A 24,089-nucleotide genomic window follows, 5' to 3' on the forward strand; every position below is an offset into this window, starting at 1 on the left:
TCTTTCTGAAAAGTGAAACCTTTGTTTAGTGGCATTTAAAAGATTTTCTAGCAAGTACCAGTGTAGTTAGGTCAGATGTTAAGATGTGTGATTTTTCTCAGGCCTTTCTAATGATACAATTTCTATTGTCTCCCTCTCCAACTTGACACTGGTGTAGTTGGCATGAGAAAACCGTCTAGGAGCAGGGACTCTATTGTTGTGGAAACTGAGAATTATGAAGCTCTTCAAGAGAATTGTTTTTGAGTTGAGAATAGGCAAAAGTTGATGTTGTCTAGGGAAGTTTAAAAGATCTCTAGAAAAGTCCATAGAGGAGAAAATTTGGAAATTAAGACTTCAAAAATATATTAAAATTTGTTTTATTCACATAGTAGGATGTAAAAAGAAATATTGTTTTTTAAAAGATTGAAAAAATTAAACTTCATGGCAACACAGCAGTTGTATAGCTTATTCTTGTCATATAGTTTCTGGCTTCCATTAGTAATATCTAACATTTATGTAGAGCTTTCAAATTTCCAAATAACTGTACAAATATTATGTGGAAATTGTTATTGCATGTAATTGATAAAATAAAATATTCTCACAAAAAACAAACAAATAAAGGAAAGTCTGGCAAATAAAAATGAGTTTTGTTTTATTTTTAATATTTAATCTATCAGTATTCTTCATGTATACATTCTTCATGTATGTGCTATGCCAAATACATTAGGATGTTCAAATGCTTACTAGAAGCCTACTTGATAAAATATAGAAATGACTACTTTATGGACTTCTAGATATAAGCTCAGAAGATCATTTAGTTTAACCTCATTATTGTCTTGATAAGTTCACTGAAACATGGAGAGATGAACTCTCTTGTCCAAAGTTATGCATGTAATCAATTTTAGAAGCTGGTGGTAGAGAAAATGTGGGGGAGATAATAACTTCTTTTCTTCTCCTTTATCTTCTCTTCCATCATTGTTATCCATAACATCATACAAGATAATAGCATGACTTACAGAAGTTATTGATTGCCAAAATCCACAAGTTGAAATGAAATAATAACGAATTAATCTTTTTTCTATACCAGTTTCTTCCCTCATCCCTCAAGTTAAAGAAAATACAATTTCACTTTGTTTGTTTGTGTGTGTGTTTGTTTTTCTATCCACAGAGAGTGAAGAAGTTTACCAAAGGCAGGTGCTCTCAATTTCCTGTATCATCTTCGGTATCATCATTGTGGGCATGCTCTGTGCTGCATTCTACTTCAAAAGCAAGTAAGACCTTTTCTCTCTTGTGTTATAAAGTTACTTCTCAAAGTAGACTTTTAAAAAGATTTCTATTTCATAGCTTATGTTCAAAGCAGGAGCATCCCCTGGGAGGCACTAGACCAGCTCACTTGACAGGGGAATCTTCCCTTATCAAATCTCAATGGCTAGGTCTAACATTTTTAAATGACTAATGAATTTAGGAAAATCAGGAATTTTCTTATCAGCAATGAAACAGATTCCATTTTGCTCCAGTGCTCAAGAACCAATCCTCTGTTACTTTCATTTGTTAGGAGTCTATATTGATATATTTAGTATCTTCTCTCAGGATATAAATAACCCTCCTGAAAAGAAGAGATTACTGCTGAAACACACAGGGCATTCAATAGAGAGCATGAAATTTCATTTAATGGGAAAAAATGTTTTCCATATATAAAGTAGGCAGATCATTTGACGTGAATGTCACTATAGGTAACAACTCAGAAAAATCCATGTTTGGAGGTTTACATGTAATTTGAAAAGGGGAAAAGGGGGGTCTTTCCAAATAAGCATGTGTGTTTTTAATTGAGCTTGTCAGTCATGCCCCAAAGGAAAAGATATCAGGGTCCACTGAAATCACAGTGAAACATCAGCTCATTTTGAAAGTGGTCTATTAAGGCTAGAAATGTTGAAATACTGTCCTCCCCCACTTCCTATAAGAACAGTAAGCAATGCGCTGAAGCCCATTAAAAGCTATCCATGGTATCTAAAGGTGTCAAAGAATCATCTTCAAGCTATCCTGAGACAATAGAGTGAGTTTCCACTCCTTATGCTTCTCAGAAACCAGAGGATATTAGAGGTTATGAAGGAATCCAAATATTTATACTTTGTGTTTCCAAATTGGCTAAGTTCTAAATATAGAAAATCACAAAGAAGGCGTGTTTCAGAGTACATATATATCCATATATTCATTCATACATGTATTCAATACATTAGCATATACATTTGTATCTACATATATACACATGTGTGTGTGGGTACACACATATGCACACATTTGTGGTGTGTACCTATTTGGAGACAGCATAACACAATACATAAAAAACTGATTGACAACAAATTTTTTAAAATTGGTTTTAATTTCAACCTTCAAAACTTATTAACTTAACCAAGCTAATCTTCAGCTTCCTTATTATTAACTCTTTGATTATTGGCATGAACCACACTATACAATACGGAGACCTTGTATTCACCAAAGATATTTGCTGTTATCATGGAACATGTCCAATGGGAAGATGCCATAGAAGAGTTCTCTACAGAACAATCAATAAGTTAGTCATTCAGCATCGTTCATGTATCTAGTAAGTCCCAGGCACCAGGAGTGGAATAATAAAACACAAGAGCCTTCCTTCCAAGAGTGATATGGAGTCACAGACAAGAGGCACACATATAAATATGTAGAAAAGAAATATTAGGAAATTTAAGGATGAGGGCCCTAGCAACTCGAACCCATGAAAGGACTCATTTTGGAGGAAACATTTGTACTGAACTTTGAAGGAAAGGAGGGAGAAATAGAGAAACCTGAATATATAGAGGATTCCAGATTCTCAGAGCTGTCAATCTATCATTTCTTACAGGAGTGAGTGGGCACAGAGATAAACAATAATCCTTCAAAGGCTGAATGAAGCTGGGTTGCAATTGTTGTATAAACATGAACATGTCAATACAAACCAGTGTTATTCAGAAACCATCACAAGTGTATGTGATACAAAAGCTTCTATAATGATATGGAGGTAGGAGAGGGAATGTGGCAGTTGCTCCCCCCCCAACCCCCAGACCCATTTGTTTGTGTATAATGGCATCAAGTCTTGTGATAGTCTAGACCCACTTCACTAAAGTCTGGAACCACCCCAAAGTAATTTGCCCAATAATCTCTAAAGGAAAAAAAAAACTGAATGTTTAAAGAATTTCTATTTTACAGACTAATTGAATAGTCAAAAGAGTTTACCTATTAGATCTATAGTTGAGGGAAGAATTTGTTCCAAAACAAGAGATAGAGAGAATTACAAGCAGTAAAATGAATATTTTTGATTATGTCAACTCCAAAAAGTTTTGCACAGTGCTTGCTTGCTTTAGCAATATATAAACTAAAGTTGGAACAATACTGAGAAAATTCTCATGGCCCCTGCACAGGGATGACACTCAAATTTATGAAGCATTCCATGATAAAAAATAAATCTAAAAAGTTTTTTTTTCCATTAAAGGGGTTTTGTAAGAATGTCATGAGTTAATAAATGTGAAATATTTTGTAAAATTTTGTTAGTTTTGAATTAGCCAATAATAATATATTCATGTAGTTATCTATTATCAAAGAATAATGTATTTTATAATAAAATTGAAACTCATAATTCAAAACTCCTTGGGACCTGGTGGCTACCAATCAAGGAGAGAGCATTCACCATGGCAGCAGCAGAATTGGGAAATGAGCTACCATCAAGGCAGCAGAAAGGGTCTCTTCATAAGTGCTGTGTATAGGGAAGAAATTGTGTATTTAACAATAAGCAAATTACTTTGAAGAAGTAGTTAATCACTTATTTTTAGAGTATAATTTGTAGTTGCACCACATTTAAACTAAAAACTGATTATGGTAATCAGGAGGAAAGGAGAACAGCTGGATAAATAGAGGATTTCAGTCTTTTAGAGTTGTCAATCTCTCACTTCCTTGGGCAATGAGTGGGCACAGAGATGAACAATAACCTTCTACAGGCTTAGGCTGGGTTGTACTTGGTGTATAAACATGAAAACATCTATAAATATAAGTGCTGTTAACAGAGGCTCCAAAGGACCAAAGCCAAAAGTGGAGCAGTGACCCAGAACTTGCCTTTCTTTTTTCTGACTGACCAGCTGGAACCCAAGGAAAACCTTAGGGCAAGGAGAGGTTCACTTTATACCAGTCTTTTTGGAGAAGACTTTTACATTGCATTTTAAGGCTTTTTTTTACAAGTTTTCCAGTGTATGCAATAAGTTAAAAGCAGGCTAGGATTAACATTTAAGGAGAATAATATTTGAATGAAATATGAAATCTAAGAATTCATAGTCTTTCCTTTCATTTTTCTTGAAATAAGATGCATATGAAACTTATTAAAAATTAAAAAAAACTTTTAAAATCTCCTTGTCCTGGAGAGGCCAAAGATTGATATTTGTATATCTTTTCCTAGAAGAAAAGAATGAACTTGACTTATCTACGTTTCTCTTCTATTCATATATATAAAAAAAAATCCCTATGGAAGACTAAAATGTAGAGAAATTGGGGCTACTTATATTCATTATTTAATCACAAATTCCAAAAATTAACTGAAATGTTTATATGAAGCTAAATATAAAAAGGATGTCTCCTTTACTGGATCCTCTACCAAATGATGCCTTTAAGCCATAGTTATTCTTCATATTTAGGTCCTGGGCCTTCTTCTCTTTTCTCCGTATACTACTTCACTTGGTGATCTCATCAGCTATCATGAATTTAATTACTCTCTCTCCAAGCTGATGGTTCTCAGATCTATATAATCCTCCCCAAACTAATTCTCTGCTGACTTAAAATCTCACATCTCCAACTGCCTTTCAGACATATTTAACTAAATATTCAGCAGACATCTTAATCTCAATGTAGGCAAAACAGAACTCATTATCTTTTGCCCTAACCCTCACCATCTTCCCTATTAATGAGTAAGGCAATTTTATCCTCCCTGTCCCTCTGGTTCAAAGCTAGGATTATTTATCCTGGATCCCTCACTCTCTCTCAGAGCTCTGTCACATATCCAATCTATCGCCTTTGCAGCATCTCTCAACTACACCTCTTCTCTCTTCTGATGTTGTTGAAGTCATGATTATAGAGAAGTCAAAGAGTATGAGCAGTTCAAATCCTATATCCTTGTTTCTTTCTGTTGTGGTTTAAATTCCAAATCTTTTCCAATAAGCATGGAATGGTGGGAAGAGTTCTGGACTTTGGAGTCAGGAGAATTGAGTTCCATCTTGAGCTTTGCTATTATCTACTTATATTTTCTTGGACAAGTCTTTTAATCATCTTTGGTCTCAATTTCCACATCTCTTAGTTCTGGGGTTAGAATAGAAGATATTTTATGCAAATTCAAGCTCTAAATTTGTTATCCTATCATCTTAGTGCCCAACACATGAGGAGCTAACAAATACTGGTAATTGTTTACCGAATCTTAGAACTGGAGAAGAAAGGGGATTAAGTTGTCTCTGCAAGATCCTAAGAAACAGAAAGAGAAAATACTAAGATTGTTGAGAAAAGAGCTAGAACTTGATTAAAAAAATGACCTTGGATGAGTGAACAACTTCCTAACTTACAAAATGAGAAGATTGAACAAAACATCTTCTAAAGCTCTTGTAGCTTTCCATTTATGAGCCTAGAAATGACTTCTTTGCATCATAAGAACTACCAAGATGGTAATAATTATAAATATTTAATTGTAAAGTTTTGATATAATAAGTTGGTACTACATTGGTGACCAAATGCCCAAGTTTATGTTAGTACTAATATGTTGGACCACAGTGTCCCAACCCCATGTTAAGTGTCCGAGTCACTGATACTATGGTAGAGCAATAACCCATTTTACAATAGACATTTTAATGGAAATATAATGGATTTATTTCTAACAATAGACTACAGATACTATTGGGAAGTAGCTAGATTATTAAGGCTACCTTAAAGCCAGAAAGAGGATAAAAGCTTCCTATAGAACTGAGAAGATAAATGAAATATTTGAATGGGTACAACTGCATCCTATTTTCAGCATTTCATTGAATTTTCTTGATAAAGCCAAAGAATTCTATACTTTTCAGTACCTTCTAAATAAAACTACTTTAGCAACCAAAGATTTCCTTGCTATGGAATACCCAGAAAATATTAGCTATATTTTCATGTTTCAGTTAAAAATTATTTTTGTTCAATAATAAAACAAATATTTCTTAAGCCTCTATATTGTGTCAGGACCTATGTCAAGCACTGGTGATACAAAGACAAATATGAAACATTGCCCATTTTTAGGAGGTTAAATTATAATGGGGGCTTATATAAAGAATACAAAATTAAGTAAATATAATGTCTATTCAGGAACATATGTATGCATATAAGTACTTTTAAATAGTGTTTGTTAGAAAATTATTACATAATTAGCTATTTGAACATATACTTTGAAATGAACATTTAATATGAATCTGTGTCCTTTATCAAGAGAAAAGGTAAAATAAAACAATTCTTTTGCTGGAAGCTTTCTTCTATAACTATTAATATGGTCTTTAGGAAAACAGAATATATTTTTGATTATAAATGTGTAATAAATTGTAATAAAAATACTTATCCAAGAGAAACAAACTCTCACATTAGCTATGTCCAAAACCCTGTCTCATTCTTTTCTTTCCTCTCTCATTCCTTCCCCTCCACAAGAAGGCAGGTGATATTATAAAGTTTATACATACATGATCATATCCCTGTTCCTTATGTTGTAAAACAAGAGAAATATTGCTCTCATTAGAGAAAAATCCATGAAAGAAATGAAGAATGGGATATTCCAATCACACTTGGACTCTAATATGTGTGTGTCTATTCATTTCAAAAGGGAGAAACTAAGAATTTGAGATGGAAGGCAAAGGGAGGAGAATCAGGAAAATCCTCCTGTAGAAGCTAAGAAAACAGCTTCCAGAGTGGGTTCTTTTAGAGCTCAGTCAAGCTGCTACCTCCTACAGGAGATATTTTCCCTTTGGTGACTGCTTTACCTGCCTGGAACCTCTACAGAAATACACTGCAGGTGACATTGGAGGGGAAGTTATAATTCCTATATTTTCTGCAATTATCATGGGAATGACAGTCCGGCCAACGCTCATATTTATACCGAAACAGAAAAGTCTATAAACACTGACTAAGATGGCCAACAGAGAGTGAGTCAGTCAAACATTTAATAAACATCTACTGTGTGCCAGGCCCTCCTACACACTGACAATACAAAGAAAGACAAAACACAGCCCTTGATCTCAAGGAGCTCACAGTCCATTCTGGGAGAAAATAGATAAAAACAAAATATGTACAAACAAGCAATATGTAGGATAAATTAGGAAAAAAATCAGCAAAGGAAAGGAACTAGAATGAAGGGTTATCTGAAAAGATTTTTAAAAATATATTTAATTAATGGGGTTTTAGTTGAGAGTTGAAAAAAGCCAAGAAAATTAAGCAGAAGGACATTCTGGACATGAAAAACAGACCAGATAAGTCGGCACAACAAAAGGTAGAGAAATCCAAAATAACTTGTTCCACCTCAACATTACTGTCAGCAACAAGCAAAGCCTGCAGATGCCAATTGTTTTCTCTACGTACCTTGTCCTCCAATATCAATCAGGAGAGTTTTTCACACTGAGCCAATAATTGGAACCCTTCCCTACAGTTTCTTGATGCTTTTATATTTCAAATTCCTTACATTAAATAACCTAGGGCTAAAACTTTGGGGCCACACATATATGGTGGTATGCACCAAAAGTCATGCAAAACCATTTATTATAAACTTACCATACCTAAGGCTCCAGGGTTCAAAAAAAGACCAAAGGACCAAACAAAATATCAAACAAAGCAACAAGTGCAGGCCCTCAAGAAATTCACATTTTAAGGGGAAGACAACATGCAATTGACTATGTTCATAGTAGATTACTTATAGATGTATAATTTAAGTGGACGATAATCTCAGAGGGGAAGCCTCTTAGAGAAGGTAGAACTTGGGGCCTCTTGAAGGAAGTCAGAGAAACCAAGAAGCTGAAAGTACTTCACTCTCATTTCCCATATGAACTCCATTAAGAATGGCAAAACTTCTCATCTCCCAGGATTTTCATAGGTAATAATAGTATGTTCCAACTCCATTAGATTCACTGCTTATGGTTCCTTAATGTGAAACGAATGATCTCTTCTTGGTTATTTAACATTACTGTCTTTAAAAAGTGTACATGTCAGAGGGTATATGAATAGTATTTACTCTGAGGAGCAAAAATTGAATATATGGTGAATATCTTTGAATGTAAACAAATGATTTTTTTTTTCATTTTTGTCTGCAGGAAACAAACTAAGCAAATCCAGGGGCAGTTGAAAGAAACCCAGAATGGTAAAAAGTACAGCCTCAATGCCTCCAGCATGATGGCCAAGTCTGAAAACATGGCACAGAGCAGAGGCCAGCAGCAAAATGTGAGTGATCTGGCCCTGTGACTCAATTCACTGAGCTAATGGCAGCAGCATTATTTTTCCTGTTTCCCAGCTTGCCTTTGGCTTGAACCCTCTCACAGGGGCTAAATCTGTGCATATAGAAGTATGATTGTGCATTAAGAAAAGAAAGAGGAGAAAGGGCAAATGAACTTTAGCTAAAGGAACAGAAGCTCCTTTTTCTGATGAATTGCAGCTACTAAACAATTTCTAATCTTACAATTTAGAGACTAAAATGAAAATGAGGCAGCTCTTCCCTTCAAGCAACATTGTGCATTGCAAGAAACAACAGATTTGCAGTTAGACAACCTAGTTTCATGTCTCAGATCTGCGACTTACTGATTGCATAAACTTTTAGGGCCTCAGTTTTTGTTTTTATTTTTTTCCATCTGTAAAATGATAGATTTGGGCTCAGTGATATCTGATATCATTTCCAGCTCTAAATATGTGATCCTTGCTGAGATTGGTATTTTTGTAATTGGAAATGAATGATGAATAATATTTTTAAATGTGTTAAATACATCGGATTTAAAACAGACAGTAGATAGAGCACAATGCCTGGAGTCAAGAAAACCTGAGCTCAAATCCAGCTTCAGACACAAGCTGTGTGACACCGAGTAAATTATTTAATCTTTATCTGCCTCAGTTTTATCAACTGCAAAGTAGGGAAAATGACTGAGCCTAACTGCTAGTGTTGTTTTGAAGATTAAGTGAAGTTCTTAGCACAATGCCTGGAATATAGTTGATTTTTAGTAAATTCTTGCTTACTCTCTCCCTATCTCCCTCCCTTCCTTCCTCCCTCCCTCCATTCACTTCCCTTTCCCTCTGTCCATTCATTCCATCACTTCCTTTCTTTCCCTTCTCTCTTCCTTCCTTCTTCCTTCCCTCCTTTCCCCATTTACTCCCCTCCCTCTATTCCCCTTTTCCATCCTCCCCCTTTTCTTCCTTCCTTTCTTCCTTTTTTCCTTCCTTTCTTCCTTCCTTTTTTATTCCTTCTTTTTCTATCTTCCTTCCTTCCTTCCTCCCTTCTTCCCTCCTTCCTTCCCTCCCTCCCTCTCTTCCTTCCTCCCTCCCTCCCTCCCTCCCTTCCTTCCTTCCTTCCTAAATGTTTGTATTACTAAGACACATACTGTGTAATTATATATAACTATACATGTCTGTCTATGTATGCATACACACATATATAACCCTAAGATGATATAGGCATGTGTTATATACATATATTCATATATACATATACGTATGTTTCCAAGAAGAATGGCTTTTATTTGCTAAAGCTGAAAAAACATTTTATCAAGAACCCAAAGTTCCCTTTTTTTTCACGTGGCTTCTATCTGCAGCTCCAAGCAATGTCGCTTTCATAGAGTCCCAGAAACATCAGTTATGCAAAACAGAACAAAACAATTAAAAATAAGAGAATTCTGTTTGATAAACAGAGGTATTTCTCTCCTTTTTACAGTTATTCTCTATCCAAGGGTACCATTTCCTCCCATTCCCTATAATGTAGCATTTTCAGCTTCTGATGAACAAAGACCCTGGAACAAAGCCATCGGTACAAACCCAGCATTTCAGTATAATAGGCAATCACCCAGGATACATTAAAGCCCCTCCACATGTTTAAATTGCACTGAATTTTTATATCATTTGTGATTCTAAGAAATCATTACCAAAAATGTCATTGTGCTATACAGAACAGATGTATTTAGATGCTGTCCACAGATGAGAATCTTCTCACACCAACATTTGCAAAACTTCCTTTTGGAATAGTTGGAGTTGGAATTGTTGGAGTAGTTGCTTCTATGGTTTCATGTTGCTTTTATAGTGATGGTTTGGGTTTTGAGTTTTTACTAAGGATTACAAGTTAATAACTTCAGATATAAGGTTAAAACATTCCTAATATGTCTGTTCTATACTATTGTGAGTTTAGAATCATCTGAGGTTTTGTTATATGTGTGTTACTAGATAGAGAGCTATCTTGGTATAGTGGAAAAGGCAAAGGGCTTAGAATTAAGAGATCTGTGCTAATTTTTTTTCTTTTCTTTAATAGTTGCTGTTTTACCACAGAGAAATTCCTTAATCACTCTGAACTTAGTCCTCTCATCTGCAAAGAGGGCATACTAATACTAATACATACTAATCCCTGAGATAAGGAAAAACACAGAGTGTTTGAAAAGAATTTTTAAAGAACTATATAAATTTTAGTCGTTATATAACAGGTAAACCATGATTTTTAGATTAGCCCTTCAGTAGAATAACAACTTACTTTTGCATAGCATTTTATCATTCGTAGCATGCATTCTCATTATTTTCTTCCTTTTTCAGGCAACCATCTCAATTTTATAAATGGCAATTGAACTTGAGAGAATTTAATAAACATCAAATTATGAAAAGGCTCAGCAGAGACTAGTTCATATATTCAAAGAATCATAGAAACTTAGATTGGAAGAGATTTCAAAGATCATTTTGTCCAGTGCCTTCCTTGCCCTCTATGATGGTCATACAGCTTTTCCCTGAAGAATTCCAGTGTTGGAGAGCTCCCCAGCTCCCAAGTCTATCACGTACACTTTAGGACAGCTTTACTTCTATCACTATGATTCCCCTCATTTGGTTCACAGTGTAGAAGGATTAAAGGCAGAAAGACTTCAAAGGGAAATGAGTGACCCTCAAAAAGACTTGACAAGTCTCAGACCAGAGGTACTGGTCTCTGAACACCACTATCATTCCTATAGAAACAAAGGTCATGGATAGTTGTGATCTTGGCAGGGCAAGACTGTCAGTATGAAAAGGGGGGTGAGAGAGAGTTTCAAGAAAAGAAGAAAGGATTAAGTTGAACTAGGAGGTCAAGGCACCAGAAGTCATATTGTGGACAAAGTTTGGAGTTGCAAGGCAAAGGAAGGTGTGGAATGACATCAGATGGTACTTAGATGAGGGAATTTGAAAGTTCCTGGGTATATATATATATATATATATATATATATATATATATATATAGCCATCTGTGTGTGTGTGTGTGTGTGTGTGTGTGTGTGTTGAGGTTGGGGGGGGGAGAATAAATTATATATTAGTAAATATTTCAACCATCTTTCACCTGTGACTTCAAGGAGCTCTTTCATGGGCAGAGGCCACATCCTGGTAAAACCATCTGAGCATGCAGGTGAAACCAAGCTGAGGGTAACTGACAGACCTCAAACCCCTCAGTGAGTTGGAGGAGGTCTGACATGTGAAGACTGCCTCGAGCATTTAAGAACAATTTATAATTAATGGTTTTGAAGGTGGCTAATGAAGGCATTGGAGAGTGCTTAGAGCATGGTAATACATTGAAGATGCCAAAGTCATCCACTGCATCCCATTCCGATGCCAGTTATCCCAACTTTTGTCTTGCCACTGGACTTTGATTTTTCTAGAAGAAAGAACGAGACTGACAACTTTAGGCAATTTTGCCTCACTTAAATCCAATTTATGCACAAGTCAAGTCCTCACATTTTGATGTTTTTGGTCCTCTTTGAAAAGAAGTATTAACAACAACACATGCTTCTATTGACACAACCTGAATTTACCTCATCATTTGGGTTGCAATATTCTAATAGCAGCTGATATTAAGCTTTCAGTATCCCGAAACCTCATGTGAAACATTCTCTAGCCATATCTCTCCCATTTTGTATCTCTGCACTGATTTTGGGGGGATATCTAAATGTGAAAAATTATATGTATATCCCTATGAAATTCCATGAATTTCCAAATTCACCCCTATGAAACCCAAACATCTTTCTGACCTTTGTCCAAAAAGAATCTTTTCTAATTCCTGATTTTGACAGTAGTTATCCTTCTGAATTCTGTGTCAAACATGAATTGAATATGCATGTTATCATTCTCCCTAAGAATCTGGAAAGTAAAGTGCCATCTCTCATCTAATAAATGTATGTCTAACATGGAAGCAAACCTATATTTTGTGTTTACATGACTATTCCTTGACATTTTCAGAGTTATAGATATTATCCAGTAGATTATAATGTTAATAGCATTAGATTTACAGACAGAAGAAGTAGACTGAAGATCCAACTCGGTTACTTACTGTGTGCCTTTAATCAAGTTATTTAACCTCTGTGTACCTCAGTTTCCTATTCCATTTGGAGCTTTCATCTGGATTTTTCCAGTGCTTTTAGCCTTTACTCTCCTTTGCCCAATGCTATTTTTGCCACATCCTACAAATCTGATTCCCATTTCTATAGTTGTCCTTGGCAGTGAAAATATCAGACCTAGGAAAGAGGTGACCCCAAAAGAGCAAATATCTCATCATTTTACCATCATGGAGCTACAGAAATGGGAATCAGTTTGTGCTACAAATATAGAACTGTCATTTGCTAGTTTTCTCATTCTTAGGATACTTTGGCTCCCCTAGTTTTGTTGTGATTAGAGTTAACTTCCATGAACCTATTCTAGATTGTTCTGAGGACGGTCAATGACACTCTAGGCAAGTTCTGTTATTAAAGTATATACCTTAGTTAGGAATATTTTTAACAAATGCTTGTTACTTTCCCACTTTAATAAACTCTGTTATAGTTATTCAATCATTTTCAATAATATATGACTCTTCATGATCCCATTTGGGATTTTCTTGGCAGAGATGCTGGAGTGATTTGTCATTTCCTTTTCAATTCCTTTTATAGTTAAGAAATAGAAGGAAATAAGGTTAATTTACTTTGTCATTGTCACACAGCTAATAAGTATCTGAGGCTGGATTTGAACTCATGTAGATAATCTTTCTGATTTAAATCATTTCAAATACTGTATCCACTATGCCACCTAACTGCCCCCCTTTATTTGCACAGGGGTATGAAATGCAAGATTTGCTGTGTATTTGTTTAAGTTGCCAGTCAAAATCCCAGTCATATGTAACAAATCTGGAGTGAGCTATTTAGTTGCTTTCACCACCATAAATGGGACAGGTCAGAGGATATCACAAGGATCCTGTGACTATCATTAGGAACTATATTTTGCCTCTCATAGTTATTCCCGATGCTTTGCACAGAACCTGACACATAGCTAATTCATAAATGTCTATTAGCTAACTGATCATAAGATCATTGATTTAGGACTGGAAGGGACTTCTGAGAATGCCTAATCCAAAAACTCCATTTTAAAGATGGGGAAATGGAGACCCAAATCTTCTCACTTCAGGGCCAAAGATATTTCTCCTGTACCAAGCTACTTCTCAAGATGATGGCAAAGCTGTGTTAGGAAGAGTAGTAACTGAAGGACAGTTTCTTAAGAAGAAGCTTTGGGGCAACTGGTTAGCTCAGTGGATTGAGATCCAGACCTAGAGACAGGAGGTCCTAGGTTCAAATCTGGCTTCAGACTTCCTAGCTGTGTGACCCCTGACAAATCTCTTAACCCCCATTGCCTAGCCCTTACCACTCTTCTGTCTTGGAACCATTATACAGCATTAATTCCAAGACAGAAGATAAGGGTTTAAAAAAAGAAGAAAATCTACTCTTTCTAGAAGTGCTAGCACTGCCTTCCTTTTGTAGAATATCACTGAAAAATGACAATTAGGTGTAAAAATTAAATTATATCTCTAATAATAAAAATATTATATTTTATGAGGTTTATTAAGGATCATTAGAAATCAATGAATAAAGAGGACACAAAATAAAAACCATGTGCCCATGTTTAGTCCATTTAAAATCCCCCCACTTAGCTTACCACTATACTTGCTGCATCATTTGCAAAGAAAGAGAGCATGGGAAGCATTACTGTCAGTTAAATACCAATTGTGATCTCACCAACATGGAGACTCAGGAGAGATTATAGGAAATTCTGGGAAATACCAAGGACTTCTTGGGAATGGAGTCTAGGGTTCAACATCTCAATTATTTTACATAGGAAATAGAATAAGGAGCTCCATTTACTTCAGGTGAGCTCATTATTTTAGGAACTAGTCAGAAGAGGTGGACTTAACTTCCAACTCTGTTTTTTATTAACTGTGTGTTTTTTTCTCAAATTATTTAACCTCTATATGCATTTATCCATTTGTTCTAGCAGATGTGTAAAGGAAAGGGAGCACATATGATCAGAATGCTTTCCATTTGGGGAAAATCCAGCCAGTGTTGTGTCCTTAAGTCAGGTCTGCCTACTTGGAATTCTTTACTGATCACTGTGTTTAACAAATGAATCTTCAATGTCAGGCATTCCCCTAAGTTCATTAAACATTCATAGAGAAGGGTTTCACTTTACAATTGTTTAACAAGATGTGGAACAGATAGTCAAGTGAAGCAACATGATATTCGGGAAGCTTTCATGATTGCTGATAGTGTAAAACTGGAAAGTCTCTATCCCGACCAGAGAACTAGGGAATCTTGTCTTTGCGAATTTTCTAGGAAAGTGTAAAGTCAGGAGTGTAAAGAAATGGAGGCACCTTCTAGTGTATAGAGTGCCTTCATCTAAGAAATTCAGATGTTCAGGTGGCAAGGGGAAAGGAATGGAATAAGATATTTATTTAGAGCTAAAGGATATCCACTGAATAATATTTTAAAAGATCATGATTTTATGTGCTGAAATAGGCAAACAACATCCATAAGAATTCCTGGAGATAGTGCTTTTGTGGGATAGTGGAAAGTGAAATATGGATAATTAATTAATAATCATAACAATAGCAATAAAAGGCAATCGATCATTATGGATATTGTCCATAATATGTTAAATGCTAAGAATAAAACATTTACTATTTGTCAGTCACTTTACCAGGTACTAAGAATACAGAATAAACTGAAAAATTAACTATTTTCAAGGGTCTTATAATTCATCATTAGCAGGGGGACACATAGACACATAAGAGCAAATAAAAGAAATATAAAGGAAATACAAGGCAGTTAAATGAGAGCAATTAGGAAGTGAGAACACTAACAACAGTCATGGGAACCAGGAAGGCTTTATATAAAAGATATTACTTGCTCTGAGTCTTGAAAGAGTAATGTTCTTAGATTGAGGTCAGGAGGGAGTGCGTTCTAGATCTTAGCCACAGCCAACACAGAGGTAACAAGATGAGAGACAGAACACAAAAGGCATGAAACAGCTAGAGAGGCTCAACTGGACAATAGAATAAAAGAAAGAGAATAATATGTAATGTGGCTAGAGTGATAGATGGATGTTTTCCTGGCTGTAAAGAGCTTTTATAGGCAAACAGAAGAGTTGATTCTTTTCCTGGAGAAAAAAAGAAATTACTGAAGTTTATTCAATAAAAGTGTGACATGGTCAGAAATGCATGAAAAGAAAATTACTCTTGGCAGTGGGTGGAAGATGGTTTGGAAGAGGAAGAGATCAATTAGGAAACAATTACAATAGTTCAAGGGAAAGGTAATGAGGCCCCAAACTAAGAAGGGTTGATGATGTGATTAATGAGAAGGAAACAGATGTGAAAGATGCTTTAGAGGCAGAAATGTTGGGAATTGTCAAGTAATGGGAAGCATAGTAAAGAAGATATAAGGCAAGTTTGGAAAGCACCAAGTTCAAGTCCTACCTCTGACATATATTAACTCTGGGGCAACAAACAAATCATTTCATTTCTCAATGCATTAGGCAATTTTTTTTTCAAATCCTTCCTTTCAGTCTTAGTAACAACTCTAAGACAGAAAGGCAGGGGCTACATACACATGACTAAATGACTTAGGCATATAGCGAGGAAGCATCTCAGACCAGATTTGAACCCAGGTCCTCCTGGTCCCAGGCCTCATGGATTCTATCCATTGTGCCATCTTGCTGCCCACCTCAGCATGGGTCATACATTTGGAGTTGCAGTAAGGTTATCCAATCATCCTCTTCCATTGATGGAGGGAATTTACCCATCAGGAGACACACATAGCACCAGAATACTAATAACACTATTAATAGTGGTACTTAATATAGTAGTAATGCATATAGCATAAAGCATTCTACAAAGGGCTTTCCTTACAGTATGTTTCTCTGGTGAAGAGCAAGAGTATTATTGCTCTGTCTTTTACAAAGGAAACATTTAACCTCAGAGAAATAAAGGACTTTATCCGCAGTCACCTGGCTTTTAAATGATGGAACAAAGATTCAAACCCTGACACTCAAATCTCCAAGTCCAGATCTCTAAATTGTAGCATATTTCTAAAACTCTATTAATCTAAGTTCTCATATATTCCTTTACTTCAATAGATTCCATAGCTTTCATGCTTTAATAACCGTGTGTTTTGTTCTGTGCATTATTGACAGGTATATTTAACGATACTACTTGTTGTAAAATAAATAAAATAATTAAAAATTAATTCCCAAGTTGAATCAAAATAGCTTGTAGATGCTGTACTTGGGAGTCCAATTGAAGGAACTTTAAAATATTCTCTAGTCACTCAATTTAGCCAAATTCTTTATTGGCAAAAGGGGAATGTGTTTAAGGGACCGTTTGGTATAGGCACAGATCAGTTGGCGACAAAGCAGAGGGAATAATGTTTAAAACTGTTTTTAAACATTCTTCCTTTCCTCAATCCTTATTGTTTTTTTAACTTATTTTTGACCAATCTAGGACATTATTATCAAAATTGTCAACATTGTTCTCCAACAAAACCTCTGCTTTTATTCACTCTCTTCTCCCCTACTCTGAATATCCAGAAGAATTGGGGGCTGCTAAGGAGAGAGGGAGAAAGTCCCTTCCACTGTGTTTCCAATGCATTTCTACTCCCTCTGAACAATTTATTGATTTCAGTACACCATGCACAAAATGTTAGGATCAAGGAAGCTGCCAAGGCAGGGCCTCCATGAAAGCATTCTGAATCTTGGAGCCCAAGAAGGACATCTCGATTGCAATTGAGTTCATGTTTTCCTGGAGCTTTCTCAGAGGTAGAATCTTGAAGCCACTCACCAAATCAGTACTCACTCCTGTGAACTGAGTGGCTCATTTGGGATATAGCCACCAATTCATTATCAGGGTCCTCTACAAACAAATTTTTAAACATCTTCCACTCTACACCAAACAAAGAGCCAGGTGATATATGCTCTGATGAATAAGCAGCCCAAATTGCATGTAGAGAGGTACAAGTGTGTGTGTGTGGAGGGGGTATGGCAGGGATATATGGAAGAACAAAAAATCTACTAGGATCTCAGAATATAGGAAACATGGAAATACGTATTCTATAGTAATTGTGAGAATGCATTTTGCTTTTACTTTATTAAATCATATATTAGGACCCTGGTGGAGGAAGCTTCATTTCCTATATATTAAGAAGAGTTACCATGTTTTCCTAGGTCTGGTATCTGGGTCAGAGATTCCAACCAGTTTGTATTTTCTTTGTCCTTGGGAATCCCAAAGGATGTTCTCCCTTTTAATAGAATTTGGTTAATAAATGAAGGGGAGAAGGATTCCTTTCTGGCAAACATGAAAAACTTCACCTGTTCACCCATTTGTGTGGGGAAGGGCTGGATAGACCATCTCCTAATTAGGTATTCACAAATTACAAATATTTTGGTCTGCTCAGGAGAGAGACTCCTAAAACTTATTTATTAAATTGTCTTTGGTCTTTCGAGAGGGCCAATGACTGATGTGTCATTTTTATTGATTATGATGCTATTCTAACCAATAAACTGATATTTGTACCCCAGAATCAGTCTCTTGAAATAATATTAATTCTAACCTCTCATATAGTCAGATAAATCATCTCTTTGGTCCCAGGCAAAGATATTTTAATATATATGTAGAAACTGAATTTTCCAATTTTCACACACTTTTATGTAGTTCAAGAACAATTTTATTTTCATTTCTAAAGAGTATTGATTAGTACATGTGGGTGAGCATCATCAGGTGAATTCTCAGAGCTACATCACTCAAAATGATTTAGGGTGTAGATGTAGGTGTATTGGGGGGTAAAAGGTTGGGAAGGATGGATGGAATTCTAACTCAACCACATTTTGCACTTGAGAAGCACATGTATTCCTTTGAAAAAGATTGTCTTGTTGAAAAAATCTGGTCAGTGCTGCCACTTGGTGGTTGATTGAGGAGGTTCGAAGGGAATCATATGTGGGTCAAACATTTTGAAATAGACATATAGACATAGATAGACATAGATATAGATATAAATAGGTTCCTAGTTTTGTACCTTGAGCAGTTCATACAGTCTTTCACTGGCTTGTTTTCTTTGCTGATCTTTGTGAATGATATAGATTGAGGCTAGTTTGGATCACTGGAGTTTCACTTTCATATCTTTTGTGCAATCTCCAGGACATCTATTAGCCACCAACTGAAATGATAAATGAACAAAAATAAATAAATAAGCAGTAGAAATATAGGAAAAGGTAAATAGATATGGATAGAGGATATTATTCGAGATTTCTTTAGTATAAGAAACTCTCAGGTAGGTGATTTTCTTTCCTGGTGAAGGATGAGACATTGGCACCTTCTCTACAACCCATAGTCTTTTTTATTTAACTTTATTGATTAATTAAGAAAAATTTTCCATGGTTACATGATTCATGTCCTTATCCTCCCCTCCTCCCACCCTCCTCTCATAGCCAATGTGAAGTTCCACTGGGTACAACTCAAAGTCTTAAAAAAGAGTGCCTGGCACATAATAAATACTTAATAATTAGAGCCTGATGGGTTATGAGAATTATCCAGGGTCATAAAACAGGTGTCTGTCAGAAGCAGGACTTAAATTCAGGTTGCTCTCACTTGTAGTTCCCTCCTCTATCCAATATACCATGTAGGCTCTCTAAAAACAAACAATGGAAAATAGGGAAGATAATATAACCTATTTTTTTCATCATGTAATATTTAGTTGCTTATTTATCTTGAAAAGAAGTTTGGTGCAATAATTTATCTCTGTGAATAAAAAAATTATTTCTTTTTCTAAACCTTACCTTCTACTTCAGAATTAAGAAGTATTGGTTCCTATGCAGAAGAGTGATAATGGCTAGGCAATAGGGGTCTGTCTATTCACTGAGCCACCTTGCTACCCCTATAAACCCATTTTCAACTGAGGTTTTGAGTTTGCTTGTTTGTTTTCTCCCAACATAAAAGGTATTTCCGGAATGATATTCGAAACCTTTGCCTTATATTCTATCTTTCACTGAATTTCAAGCCCAAAGTCCCCAGTTTCATTAGACTTCCAAGAGTATTATTTCTGGTTAGGGTTTTCTTCCAGGATGAACAGCTCCATATTCCAAACTGCCCTTTAGAGTGTTGTAGACATTGTAGACATTTCAAAATTACCTGACAGTCTGTTGGCTAATACGGCAGATGCAATCTCTTCTGGGTCAAAAAGTTCCTTTGAGATTATTTACTTTATCATGTACCTCATGAGAGCTGATAATGTCACAGCATAAGATATAGCTGCACAGTTACTAAAGCCCATGTTTGCTTTCTCTTTGGAGCATTGTTGGTGTGTCTATTTGTGTTTTGTTGTATGTGTGTGGTGTGTGTGTGTGTGTGTGTGTGTGTGTGTGTGTGTGTACGTGTCAGAGACAGAGAAAAAATGGAGACAGAAACTAAATGTTATGGGGAGATTGAGTCTGTTTTAGAGGTAGTGTATTTGTAACTAGCAGAGTTCACTTTAGCAAGTACCCATTAGCATTACAGAGAGCACCAGTTGGCTTTCATGTCTTTTGCTCACTCCTGAAAGGATGTATAAAGTATTACGTCCAAGGCACTTTGGAAAAAAAAAGTAGCACAACAGACGTGTTTCTAAAGATTTTACAACCTTGATCAAGGGAAACAATATACTCAAATGACACAAGGAACAATGACACAAGTACAATACAACTGTAATAACTACAAAAGGCAGGACAAAAGGCTAGGTGTCCTTGCAGAGTTGTTGGGAGATCAGGTAAGATTCATTGAAAGAGTTAGCCCCTAAATTGTGTGGCTGGGGGGAAGTCACTGAACTAGTAAATGAAAGGGGCAGATGGACTACATCCAGTTTAAGATCTAGGTTCCTGGGCTTTTAAATTTTCTTTTCAAATCATCACGTGAACCAAAAGAAGACAGATGGTGGAAGGAACTACAATGGAAATCCTAGGACTGACATTCCTGATGGAAAGAATATCCATAATCATTCATGATCTGGAAATTTAGAGAGAGGAAAACTACCCATTCGACTAAAAAGATACTTTTCTTTCCATAGGCTTTTATTTTCCCTGCAAACATTTTATATTTTTCCAATTGCACTCAGAAACAACTTTTAATGGATATTTTAATGACGTTTTCAAACATTTTGAGCTCCACATTCTTTTCCTTCCTACCAGCAATATTATATGAGTAATGCATGTGCTATTATGCGCTATATCTTTCCATATTCATCATGTTGTTCCAGAGGCTTTTCTAGAAGATCTGTGAATTGTACGGTGCATGAAAAAAAATGAACATCCACATTCCTCTGCCACTATCACCCTATTCAGACCTCTTGAGTAGAGCTGGCAAAGCTGAAAATCTCCCAGTATTAATTACTACTTTTGAATTTTTTTTCCTCCCTTTCTCACTCGGTATTTTTTTCAATGCATTGCCCTACAGTATTCAAAAACAGAAAGGCATTCGGGGCGCACATTGGAGAAAATGATGGAATCCAGTTTTGCTGGCAACCCACCTTTTCCAGAAGCGCATTCTCCTGACAGAGGAAGCCAGTCCTTCAAACACCACAGGTAAACAGAACTGAAAACAAAATAGGAATCCTTAATCACCAGAGCAAAAAGTGATCAAGCAGATATTTTCTTGCTTTAGTAACACACATCACCAGCGATAGTTGCATTCCTGGTGGAGAATCTATAGTCTATGAACTGTGTTCCAGCTGATTTATTAAGCAGATGTCCAAGTATCTCCCAGCAGGGACATCAAGAAAGCTAGTCCTATTGTTCATAGTATCGCTTTCTGTGAATTCTCAAGGAAACATTAATAGAACAAAATCCAACTTCTAGACGCAGACCAGTGAATGAAACAATTGTTTTCTGAAAAACTATTAAAAAGCATAACCCCCCACCTTTATCTTGCTTTATCTCAGTTTGTAAAGTTAATGACTCATCCTCTTCCCCCCCCATGGCACCATAAACCTTCAGTCTTCCAGCAGAGTCATTTAAACAAACAGATCTTGAAATGGGACAGAAAAATGAAAACCTCCCCTCTTGTGCTCACCAGGGACAATGCTAGTCAAGGTACCAAACTCAATGGAAGTTCTAGAGGCTGATTGGTTGATATATGCCTATTTTCTGGAGAAGATTTCCAACCCTTAGTATTTTTTGAGATGGTAAATTTCTGACTTTAAAAGGACCTTAGAAATATTCTAGTTGAATATCCTTATTTTACAGGTTAAAAATATACCATTAATAACTATGAATGGATTATCTAAATACAGGCACATGGATACAATTCAAACCTATATTTACTGCATCTAACAGATGCTTATGGTTTGCGTTTTCCAATTTAGTTGTCATGTCAATAGTATTTTTAAAAGCTTTGAATCAGCATCAGTGATATCTTTTGAAGTGTACAATAATTTCTGTAATATAGTCATCAAAAAGTAAGACAGAATACAGCAGTAAAGAATAAAAACTACAAGCTATGTGTTTTTGTTAATATATTTATCATTCTATAAACAATATGCCATAAATCCATCTGTTAGTCAAAATTACTCAATTTAGACAATTTATGATGGGACTCATCAATAAGATTAATTACTTTATCTATCTTTGATTCTTAAGATCCCTTAAAATATTATGATTCTATAACTAGATGGATCAACCTGAAAGAATTGTAAGTAAAATAGTAGATTAAAAGTTTATATAAGGAATCCAGGGATCTGAGTTTGATTCCCAGCTCTGCCACTTATTATCTGTGAGACATTGAATGTTGCAAATTCTCTGAACCTTGGAGACATTATATATAAAGTAAGAAATTTGGACTAAATAATTTTGAATTTTCATTTTCTTCTGTTTATGATTCTTTGATCCCATAATTTTCTTCTAGCATCTTTTTTCTATAAGTTTAAGATTTCCAAGTGATATATATGAATGTCTAATTAAATACATTAAAATTAGGACTATCTACTGACTTTCAGAATACTGGGATTTGTTTTGCATGTATGAAAAAAACATCAGTGTAGTATTAAATGTAGAAGGACTTTTGGGAATTTTCGATCCCCTAGAGGAATTTTTTTAAAAGTCCCAAAATCTCATCCTATTAGAAGCAAAATATTATATTCAAAGCAATTTTCCTTAGCTATTAAAAGGGAGAAAAAGTAGTGTGCATTCTTGAACCTACTCTAAAATCTCTTATTTTATTTCTACTAGCATTACAAAATTAAGTTGCAAATATGGAATTAATATTATTTGAAATGATATAATTTTTTTCCTTCTTAATTGTGACAGAACTTGGAAAAAATTGTATTTCTGTTCATGACAAATGTGCTGACTCCTGTGCCTTGTGTAAATGGCTTCCTAAGTATACTTCAAATAAATATAGTAAAGATTATAAGATAAATTTTGTTTTGGCTATTCCCAAAGCACATTACTTAGTTGTCCCTCACATACATTTTTGTTTTGATAGATGGATGAGGTTTGGTGGATAAAGAAGTGCTTTTATAATTTTGTAATTTATAGTTTAATAGATCAGGCTTTTGTTTTGTAAGACACGCTGTAGACTTCAATATTTCCATGACTGATCACCCAAATGCAGATTAATTCATCCTACAAACTACTCCATAACTCACTGAGTGCCACTGTTTATAAGTACTATTTGGCTGAATGATAGGGAGTAAAGAAAACAACACATTTTCATTTTTAGGTGGGTCACTATCATTATGACTAGTGGTGTGATAGTTTTAAGTTGCAAATAATTAACTTCTGATTATACATCTCAAATGTGAATGATTTTAAAAAGTAATTTCTGGGGGGCAGCTGGGAGGTCCTGGGTTTAATTTTGGCCTCAGACACTTTCCAGCTGTGTGACCCTGGGCAAGTCACTTAACCCCCATTGTCTAGCCTTTTCCACTCTTCTGCCTTGGAGCCAATACACAGTATTGACTCCAAGATGGAAGGTAAGGGTTTAAAAGAAAAATAAAATAAAAAGTAATTTTTGAATGATAGCCACCAATCCATCATAGAAATATCTTTTAAAGATTTCTTCATTAAAATTGAGTGTTTCATTTATTTGGGGACATTGAAAAGAATATTACCTATTTTTAAATTAATATTTATTATTTAATTAATTAAATTAATTTAAATAAATAAATTTAATTTAATTAATTAAATAATAATTTAATTAATTAATAATAATGATAATGATAACACTACCATGATAATCATATATTTCTTAAAGTATTTTAGGTAACTGTGTCTGTTTATAGACTTCATTAATATTAGTAGCCATTTACAACTAACGAACTAATTCAAGTTGATTTAGACTTCTCTAATTTTCAAGTTTCACCCTTTTGATTATTGGGAAGAGGAGATATAATATCCACCAATAATATTTTCTTTGGATTGGATAATGGAGATAATAATTCTTAGAGGAGTTATTCCTTGCATTGATGGAGATTTTAGTAAAACAATGATAAAAATAGGAATTAATAATTATAATTTATATGATATATAAAAATGAGATATTTATAAAGTACCTA

The 24,089-nt window shown here is 35.1% G+C and overlaps 1 protein-coding gene and 1 non-coding gene across 3 annotated transcripts in view; both read left to right on the top strand.

The window, feature by feature from the left end:
- The window catches only part of NRG3 (neuregulin 3), a 1,175,669-nt gene that overhangs the window by 1,128,909 nt on the left and 22,671 nt on the right, over positions 1 to 24,089 (top strand). For both annotated transcript variants that reach the window (XM_001365491.4, XM_056800197.1), the window contains exons 5-7: positions 1,148 to 1,250; positions 8,337 to 8,463; positions 20,993 to 21,120. In XM_001365491.4, the coding sequence (XP_001365528.1) occupies positions 1,148 to 1,250; positions 8,337 to 8,463; positions 20,993 to 21,120 (358 nt within the window). The remainder of the gene's footprint in view (positions 1 to 1,147; positions 1,251 to 8,336; positions 8,464 to 20,992; positions 21,121 to 24,089) is intronic.
- LOC130456643 (U6 spliceosomal RNA) lies at positions 3,348 to 3,450 on the top strand. The gene has a single exon (XR_008915712.1). It is a non-coding gene; the product is annotated as a U6 spliceosomal RNA (small nuclear RNA).

This window comes from Monodelphis domestica, chromosome 1, assembly GCF_027887165.1.
Source record: "Monodelphis domestica isolate mMonDom1 chromosome 1, mMonDom1.pri, whole genome shotgun sequence".
Lineage (NCBI taxonomy): Eukaryota > Metazoa > Chordata > Mammalia > Didelphimorphia > Didelphidae > Monodelphis > Monodelphis domestica.